The sequence below is a fragment of the Halyomorpha halys genome, unplaced genomic scaffold, assembly GCF_000696795.3.
Source record: "Halyomorpha halys isolate HHAL.00 unplaced genomic scaffold, Hhal_1.1 Scaffold128.1, whole genome shotgun sequence".
Classification (NCBI taxonomy): Eukaryota; Metazoa; Arthropoda; class Insecta; order Hemiptera; family Pentatomidae; genus Halyomorpha; species Halyomorpha halys.
The window spans coordinates 1,685,371-1,695,425 of record NW_027110898.1 but is presented as its reverse complement, the minus strand read 5'-3'; the positions used below and the strand labels follow the sequence as shown (position 1 = coordinate 1,695,425).

Genomic DNA, 10,055 nt, shown 5'->3' with positions numbered 1-10,055 from the left:
GCAAAGCATAGTCAATCAGGGAGGGGGGAGGGCAAAGCATAGTCAATCAGGTCCTGGCCAAAGGAGAATGAAACCAAAATTTTAAGAACATTATATATAATTGTCGATGTACTTTATTAGTTATTACAATTAGTGTTTGTCAGAAAAAAATTATTAAATTAATGATTTTATTTCACTCCGGTTACTGTGAGGCTGGTATTTATAATATATGATAGAAGAATGAAACCGAAGATATGGGCTATTCTATTAAAACAAATTGAAATTATTTTCCTTTTGTTTGTCTTGTAAATGTTTGCAGTTGTGTAATTATTTTTCTGAAGTGATGATATGTCCTTTATAATCTTGAGTATTAGTTAATTTATCCCACTGAGATTTTTGAAGTTACTCATTACTTACGATAACCTCTTTGGCAGACGGTGAGATGGTGGAGACAGCCTCGATGACGGCCAAGAGGAAGGCCCTGGTGATGGAGCGACGGATGCTGTGCGGGTGCACGGGGCTGGTCGGGCTGGCCGCCCTGGTCTGGCTCACGGCTGTCTGCACCGAGAGCTGGTTCACAGTCCACGCACCCACTCCGGAGGGCCTCTACATCAACGCCACTTCAAGGTATTTCCTATACAGCACCTCTGGTCTCTTCAGGCTCTGCAGGTATGCTCGGCGCAACGACTCCAGTCCTATCCAAAGTGAGCACTTCTAATTTTCTATTTTGAATTTAACGTGGAAATTATTTTAAATGCATCTCTTCGATAAAATAATATTAAATTTTATTCTTGATTGATTACTAAGAAGTTCATTCGTTCTGCATTTGGATGAAAAGGTAAAATATCGTTTCAGAGTAAGAACACCATCCTGTTTTAATTTTGACGTCTTATTAACAGCTTTTAGATAAAATTAAAATGTTCAGAATACGTTACCTTATTATTAGCTCTATCCATTAGATTGTGCTAAGATAAAAGGAAGGTAGCATAGACCTAAATGGTGGCAAAGGGGTATTGAGAGTGATACTAGAATTCTGCTTTTGTTGTGAAATTGGAATGCACCCCTACAGGATGGGTGAGGACCGCAAAAGCTATTAGAGAAGGCTCAAACTGGCGAATGACATCGCTCATAATGTAATAAAATGAAATAAACGTAAAAAAAAAAAATGATCGAACTTTGACCTAGATAGGAAGACATCCAAAAACTATGTAAATGACGCTATATTCAATTCTTCATTGAGTAAACCTCTAATTTTCTAAACTTCTCTTCTTCAAAATCTCTTCAACAGTTGGAATCACACCATTTTCTCATATCCTTATCCCAAATATAAAGTCAAAGTAGGAATAATAAACATTTGTTTTTTATAGTCATTTATAAAAAGTATTTTCACTTGTTGGATATTTCAAAAGACAGTTTCCAGAAAATAACAGATAGAAAGATAATCATAAATTATACTTTTTAAAAACATGATGTTAATAATGTTTTAAAATTATGTTTAATGTTAAAATCATGTTGGAAATGTATATGGAGGATGGAACATAAGGATACAGTGGTATATGAAAGGAGTTCAAAGAGGATAGTCAACACAAGATTCAACAATAGAAGCGAGAAAATAGCTGATGCATAGGTCCTTTATATACTTGTTCTTCATCGATCATTATTGCCATGATTTTGAATGTTGTTAAATAGAATTTAACAAAATTTCATAGAAATTGACAACATGAAGAAAAGAAAATATTTTTTTACTTGAAAGGTATTATCAATTTAACTCTTTGTTTTTAACAACAGTTACTGAATATTCTTTCGCACATCTAACTTAAAAAACAAAATGAATTGGAAATATTTAAAGCTATAAATTGCTATTTCCTACTAGCAGCCCTGATTAAGGCTAGAAATTCTGGCCGAAACATTGACACTATTTAAATAAGTTCTTTCAACTTATCTGTGTTATATTCTGACCGCACCCCCCAACCGTCTTCTTCTCATATATATTATCCACGGTCAACTATCTTCTCATCATTTAAGATGAGCTATAAGCTATAAGCTATAAGCTACTTTAAAAACCAACATTCACTAATTAATTATTATGAAAATATCAGAAGAAAAATATTTATTTTTATTTCTCCTGAAAAAGATCACTACAAGAGTGATAAGAATATTTTTGAAGAATGTTATTTTATGGACTGTAATATGAAAGAAAAATGTGCAGGTCATGCCTCGTAAAATAAAATAGAACAGTTCGGATATATGCCAGACAACCACTGTCAGAAATAAACCTCAATCTATGCCAGATTAATAAATTATTAGTTAAAATATAGAAGTGTCATTATATTCACATAGTGTTTTATAATATCTATTTATAATGTTTTGTTACCTTGAAAAACTTGCTTATAATATTATTCTTTCAAATTCTATTTTTATTTTTCTAAAATCACACTTCTTATACTTTATTCACACTTTTCTTAGTATAATATTTGTCTTCAATAACCAAGTTAATATTTTGGTTTTTGTCATTTATTAGTAAATATACCTGCCAGCTTCAGCCTAACAAGCTTCCATATTATACCTGGCTAGTACTGGATACAATTTGTATCTTTATTATGGAGCTACCATTTTTGAAGGTAATTAAAAACTCAGTCAACTTTCTGAATTGCACTTTAACAAAGACATGGTAAAGAAGTAAGATTACAATATTACAGTACAAGAAAGTAAGATTTGTGAGAAAATATATAACCCACCTCCAGCACCAATACAACTTTTGTTTTTTTAACATTAAATCCTCATATTTATTTTTGTTCTGTTTATCTAAAATTTCATCAAATATATGACCTGCTGAATTAAAAATAAATTAAAAAATGTCTATTGGAGAAATAACTTTTTAATTCAAATTACTCCTATTTGAGGAGAAAAATCATCTGATAACCCTAGTCTATTCAGATCCTACAATGAACATACTTAAAAATATGTGCAACTAACTCGTTTTTTTTTTTTTAATTTGTTGGTTATTTTTTTAAAACAACCAATTACAAGTGAGAAAGGATTTATTCCTTGAATATTTTAATATTTTAGTTAATGTTGTTTCAGGAGTGTGCTCAATGCATGAAGTATTTCCCACTGAAGATAAATTAAAAGCTGGGATTTGGGTAGATAGAACCATTATTAGTAAGTTAATTAGTAAGTTATCTTTCACTAACTCCTTTTTTAGCATAAGATTTCTATGAGTAAGAAAACAAAACACAAATTTCACTTAGCTATTGCAAACTATTACTAAAATACTAACAATAATTTGTAATTTATATTAAATTAGAAATTTAGAGTATGTGTTTTTATACTTATATATTTTTTTATAAGGATATTGTATTTATTTATTATAATTGAAGACCACAGTGGAAAAACAGGTGATGTCACATTTTTTTTAAATTTGAGTTATTGGAGAGTTAAAATAGATGAAGGAAAACATTATATACTTATTAGGTTAACATGGAAAAAATAGTTCTATATCTGTCATAAAAATGTTCAAAAAATACTTACATTAGGGAATAAAGGCTATATCTATGCGTGAAGATCTATCCTTGTGTCTAAGAGGAGATATAATAGATGATACATTATATCATATAAACATACATTATAGGCAGCACTAGTCTCCAACAGCCTGATTTATCCCCTGACTAATAATAACAAAAATATATCTCTGTTATAGAGCATAAATTTTGGGAATGTTTCATTATTAGAATAAATATATTAATTAATGAAAAAGTAATTAGAGTTGGAGTTTAATGTTGAGATATAAGAAAAGTTCAATTTTTCCTTTGCAATTAGATATTACTTGGTTAAATATAAATCCTGAAAAACTGTAATGTTATTTTATAATATTGTGGTGACACTCAATAACATGTGATTTTTCATTTTCAGTTTTAATGCAGGATTATTATCAACCTTCTGATTTAAACATTATTTCAGAAAGATTTACTCTTATTTTAATATAATACTGTTTTTATCGTTTTTTGTTTTGTTTTTTGGCCTAAGTCCTCCATTGAGGACCTATAGCTCCAGAGTGGGAATGTGGATGTGAGAGAATATGAATTCTTTTTACACTAAATGTAAACTTGTAAAGCTATTGTAAAAAGTATTGGAATATATATATATATAAAAATATCATTTTCGATTATTTTGGCCAAAATATAGGAATTATTGATAAATAAGACATGTGGATGAGAAGTTAAATTATTCAAGATAACAATTGAACTTACAAAATTAATATGTAAAATATATTGAAAATAATTTTTCCACATGCAGTTGACTTAGATAAATAATTTTTTTCGAGAATATTTTACACCAAGCTATTACTGATGTTTCTACCAGTGATCATTGAAAAGTCAGCAGAATGTTTTGGCATTCTTAACTACAGATTTGCTCTTTACTCTAATGTTTCGACAAATAGTACTTTCCTTATAATAGCTTAAAATCTTAGAATACCCAGTTTGACGTCTTGCAGTACTAAATAAGCTGAAGTCAGGTAGTAAGGCTGACGTAATGAATTTAGCTATGATTACATTAACATGATTCCTCAGGTAACCCATTTCCTAATGGTTTAAAATACCCCCAATATATTTAACAATCTTTAGGTGTTCTATTACTTTTTACTCACAAATTATTGAACATAATTTTTATTTTTTTAATTTGCATGAAATATATTTTACATTATAAATATAAATTAAGACTTTGTATTAGATGCTGTTTAATTATCCTATTAAAAAATTGGGTCTCATTGTTATATTAAATGTAGCATAATGTAAAATGTAAAACATTATTGGCATCCTAATACTTCTACACCAGCTGTATTTCCGGTAAACCACATTATTAATGTTATATTATAAAACTAATACTTCATTAATAGATGTTGTCTAATATTACTGATCAAAGTATGATCCTTGTCGTCTATAAAGTTATTCTGTTATTATATGATAATTCAAAATTATTTAAAAATTAGCATTTCATAGGTAATTCAAAACACTGTAATTAACAAATAAATCAATACCTCCATAAGAGGCTTGAGATGGATAAAACATAGATAGGAGTCTGATTCAGGATTTTATGGTGTTCTTGAGAGATAGTGTGATTAGCACTAACCACTGACTCCCTTATATGCCTCCTCTTCTGGCTAATGATAGTTACTGACTTTAAGGCCTTACTAATCTATGAAATGTTTTGTAAACTGTGGTCTTCACCCTCACAAAACTCACTAATTTAACAAAATATATCCAGATATTTACATATATGTATACACACACACAAACTCATAAAACATACCTTTAATATATTAATTATGTTTGTTTTTAATTTCAGATTATACGAGAACTGAAATATTTTTTTCCATTTTAAGTTTTATACTGATGGTGATGGGTTTCCTGTTTTCCATTTACACTTTCAGAAATCCGAGGTACATGTTTAAAAGGCTAGCAGCTGGGATTCATTTTATGTCAGGTATGCTTAGGAAAAATAATATGTTTAAGTTTGTTTTTAAAAGGTGAAAATTAAAATACCTTATTTTTATAACATAGAAAGTAAAAGCACAGAGCCCACCAAGTTGGAATGTAGCAATTATAAATACCTAAATGCTTCCAAATACTTATATAAACTAGAAATGTTAGTCTAGTCTGTTTGAGTGCCAAGAGTTCTGTTACACCGGTTTACTGACAGCTCATAAACTTCAGTGGTCTGTTGATGCAAATTGGCCCCTAGCCCAAATTGTTGGCACTCCAAGCATGTATTCATAACATATATTTAAATTATATAACTAAGAACTTGACCATTAATATGATTCAAAGGGACAAAAATGTATCCAAGATTCATCAGAAACCCATTTGGAAAATGGTTGGCACTATTACATGATTCAAAGTAACACATGCCAAATTAATTCATTTACATGTTATCCTATAAAATTATTTTACATACTGCATTTTTATTAATTAGCAGATGAGTTTTCAATTGCGAAAATAAAATTAAAATCGTTTCAATCTATAAAAATAAAAGAGAGAAATATATATATGAACAAAAAAACAGCATTTATATTGTTTTAAAAAAAGTTAAGCTTATAAGTTAAAAAAAGAAAATTATACCCTAGGCATAGCAGGTCCATTGCAACAATCTGTCAAATTTCAACTTTTAAGTTCTGAGATATTACTATGGGTACTCATTTTTCTTCTTATATGTCTGCCAAAATTAAGTCAGAAAGGTTTCATCAAATTTAAACTAAGCCAAATATTTATATATTTGAGTATATACGTATATATTTGAAATCTATTTCCTAGAGTGTTTGTTCTTATGAGAATAAATGTATGATAAAAATTAAGACCATCTAGGATACATAAATAACTTTTGATAATAATGTTTCAATTTTAAGGAATACATAAATAAAATAATATTTTTATTGTTTTTATAGGAGCAACAGTGATGGTTGTAATAGAGGTACTTATTAATTCTATAGATTATGAAAGAATAAGTTTGAATGTTGTGCATCCAAAAGAAGCATATCACACTTATGGGTATTCCTTCTACCTTGGATGGATTGTTTTCATATTCAATTCTTTTGCTTCTATTACCTTCTTAGTTTATTCTAAAAAGAGGAAAGGTGATAAAGCTCCAACTGAAGAAATTGCTCTTGCAGACGAGCCGACAATTATTGGACGATAAAACACTCCTTCAATTATTTCATCTTTGCCTTTTTTTAATGATGTGAAAACAATATTCACAGAATGGACAGGCTTATTATTAATTCATTTAGCTCAAAATACATTATGTAATTCAATTAAGTATAACTTAGCCTATTGTAAGTTATGTTGACTTTTTTTAATGGGATCAAATATGAGATCTCTACCCAACTATAAGACTTAATAAATAAGATTTCCTTATGATCATTACGAATTAAAATTGGAATATATTTGTAATGGCATATATTAATTGATGATTGAAACAGAATTGGAGTGTTTTAATGTAACATTCATCCTCCATTTGCGACTTTGTGATATGTTCTATAGTAGCTTTTATGTTAATTTATGTAAATGGAAAGAAGTTTGATGGGAATTGTAGCTGGAATGCAGTGCCCTGCATTGTAGGTTTGTTATTGTAATGATTTTTTAAATATTTGTTTATATTTTATTTCCTAAACTACTACTATGAAAGACATTAATATTTGTATTATGATTTTTATTAGAATTCTGTTATTAGTGTAATTATTTTTATATTATATACTGCTGTTAATGAGTAAACAAATTAGTGTTCTATGATTATGTTCAATTCTGATAAAATATTCAGAATTATCTTATTTATCTATGGTATTTAATGCCTTGAATGATCTAAAGTTCAATAATTTTATCATTTATATAATCTATTTAATTTTTATATTAATTATTAAAATGAAAATAAAAAAGTATTGAAACTGTCCTGTAATCATCAAAATAAATGAAGAGTTTTCAGTTGTTTTTTATTTTTTTTTATTTTGTTACCATCTGTAATAGAATAAAAATATGTAAGTAAATAACAAAATTTTAAAAACATAAATATATTAAAATAATAAAAGTAGTCCCTATTACTGAGATTATATGTGCCTAAAGCATATCCATTACTGACACCTTTACAGCATGCTTACTCAATCTTAGGATAATTCAAATATCTCTGTATCTTTTTAATTATTGGTACAGACTTGATTTACAAATGAAATTTAAAATAAAAATATATGAGAAGAAGCATAATGGGTCTTTTAATCATCTATTTAACAATGGAAACATGTTCACTAAGATATCTTCATCAAAATAATATTTAGTTTGTAGTATAGTAAAATGGTTTCTAATATACTTATGTCTTTCATAACATATATTAGCAATACAATTATGAATACAACCACAATTCATTAAATAATCAATCTAAATTCTGCTTTATCATGGGGCTAAATATTAGAATTTCAGATAAAAATAAAATATTAACCATAAATAGTTTAATACTCAGACAATTTAAGACATAATTATTAGACTATTGAAATAAAAGTAACTAAAAATATATTTTCTTTAGTATTATTAATTTATCAGATAATAAAATAGAAAATCTTTTATAAGATTTACTTCAAAATTTTACTAACTTTCTTCAATTTTTTTACGAGAACAGCAACAACATTTAAATTGTCTTTTTAATTGATTTATTATTTTCTTACTTACATCTTATTTATTTTTTTTATTTTTCCACACATCGAAATGACAATTTTTTTTTTGTAAATTATTTCAAAATAAAAAATACACCTGGAAATTACATTCACCTAAATTATTGAATAAAATTGGTGATTAACTTCCAAATAATATCGATTATATGAATAAATAAAAATAGACAAAACTTAGTTCTATAGTTTGCTTTGAAAACATCAATATCAAATAAATTAAGAACACATAAAGAAATTTCCCTCCAAAAAAGTAAAGGATGTACCGATATTGAATTTCAGGAAGAAGTTCTGATATGATTTATTGTTATTTTCTGTGTTATTGTTATTTAATGGATAAGTTATTCACATTTTCATGTAATTTTTTCATGATTATTCAGCACAATGGTTTTTTAAATTGTTGTTTTAACTAAATACATATCCAAAAACTATAAATTTGTTGTTAATCCTCATCTAAATAAAGTTTTACTTTTTTATCTTAGGCATTTTAAATAGTTTCTTTTGAAGTTTATTGAATATAAAACATGTTTTCAATGTTTAACATATTTATATTTTATTCAGGCACATTAATAATTTGATCCCGAGAACCAGCATTCTATTTGATACCATTATTAAATTCTAATTTATGAAATTGGAGCAAATTGTTTCTGCAAAAAATAAAAATCATGAATACACTGTTTGTTTTTTTAAATATATTGATGTGTATATATTTTTTTACTTTACAAGAAACAAATAAAATAATCCAGAAATAATACATATATGAAAAAAGCACAATACTTTTCCAAAATCAACTTTTAAACTTTAAAATTCTAATTTGAAAACATTAAAATCAAATTCATGTTATTTTTAATCATTAATACAAATATTAATCATATAATACATACTAATATTTGTACTTTTTATTTCTTATAAAACACTAGTTATATTTACATATTTCTACATTCAATTATGAGAGATAAATAATTTTCATACATTTAATTACCATCATTAGCTTTTACTAATGGGTGGAAACAGAACTGGTGGAGGTGTTGAGGTGTTAGCTGGTCTTTGGTTGTGAGTCGATGATGAACTTGTATTTAATCGAGGTAAGGAATTATCCCATTCTGTGGTTGAGTTTGAACCTCTAAAGAAAAAGAAAATGTTTAAAATACAATTTTTATACATATATTATCTATCATGGGGTTTAATCTTTAAATCACTACATTAACAAAAAAAGAACCATAATATAACTTAGGACATTTTTCTAAATAAATTTTATTTACTGGGATATTTAAAGTATAATTTCAGAATTAAGAGACCTTCTGTGAGTATAAGCTACAAACAAAAATGAAAAGAATTGTAAAAGTGTTCATATTTTATTATGTGGAATATTAGAATCGGTGGCACTGCAAACTGAGTTTGCTAAGGTGATGCCTCAACTCTCTTGGCTACAAACGGCCTATCAATGATACCATCTAATCAGAGCAACCTTGGCTACCTTATTTTCCAGCATGATATGTGTATTTTTGTCTATAGAATAATATTGGCTCATCCTAGCAAAAAAACCTGCCCAATGAAACTTCCCCAACTTGATGTTAGTCACAATGTCAGCCTCTTAAAAGGTCTGTTAATTTTCCAGCTTGATGTGTGGCCATCCAGAGTGTATCCATAAATTTTCTCGATTACTGTTAAAAGCATTAAATGGTGAGCTCATCACTTTTCCTTTTTTAGAATTCTATGGCTCGTATGAATTGTTTGTTTGTTTGTTTGTTTGGTTGTTTAGTGGCGCCAAACTTCATTGGTCATCAACGCCATTTATATTTTATTTAATTTTGCTAATATTCGTTAAATTTTATTTATTTTTAATTTTTTAATTTTTTTTTTATTTATT

The 10,055-nt window shown here is 27.5% G+C and overlaps 2 protein-coding genes across 2 annotated transcripts in view; one reads left to right on the top strand and one right to left on the bottom strand.

Annotated features, from left to right (window-relative positions):
• The window catches only part of LOC106678221 (uncharacterized), a 63,149-nt gene extending 55,689 nt beyond the window's left edge, over positions 1 to 7,460 (top strand). The window contains exons 2-5 of the mRNA XM_014416621.3: positions 414 to 683; positions 3,064 to 3,141; positions 5,326 to 5,463; positions 6,422 to 7,460. Of these exons, the coding sequence (XP_014272107.1) occupies positions 414 to 683; positions 3,064 to 3,141; positions 5,326 to 5,463; positions 6,422 to 6,672 (737 nt within the window). The 3' untranslated portion in view covers positions 6,673 to 7,460. The remainder of the gene's footprint in view (positions 1 to 413; positions 684 to 3,063; positions 3,142 to 5,325; positions 5,464 to 6,421) is intronic.
• A 460-nt stretch (positions 7,461 to 7,920) lies between these two features.
• The window catches only part of Kif19A (Kinesin family member 19A), a 21,474-nt gene continuing 19,339 nt past the window's right edge, over positions 7,921 to 10,055 (bottom strand). The window contains exon 11 of the mRNA XM_014416570.2: positions 7,921 to 9,308. Within this exon, the coding sequence (XP_014272056.2) occupies positions 9,173 to 9,308 (136 nt within the window). The 3' untranslated portion in view covers positions 7,921 to 9,172. The remainder of the gene's footprint in view (positions 9,309 to 10,055) is intronic.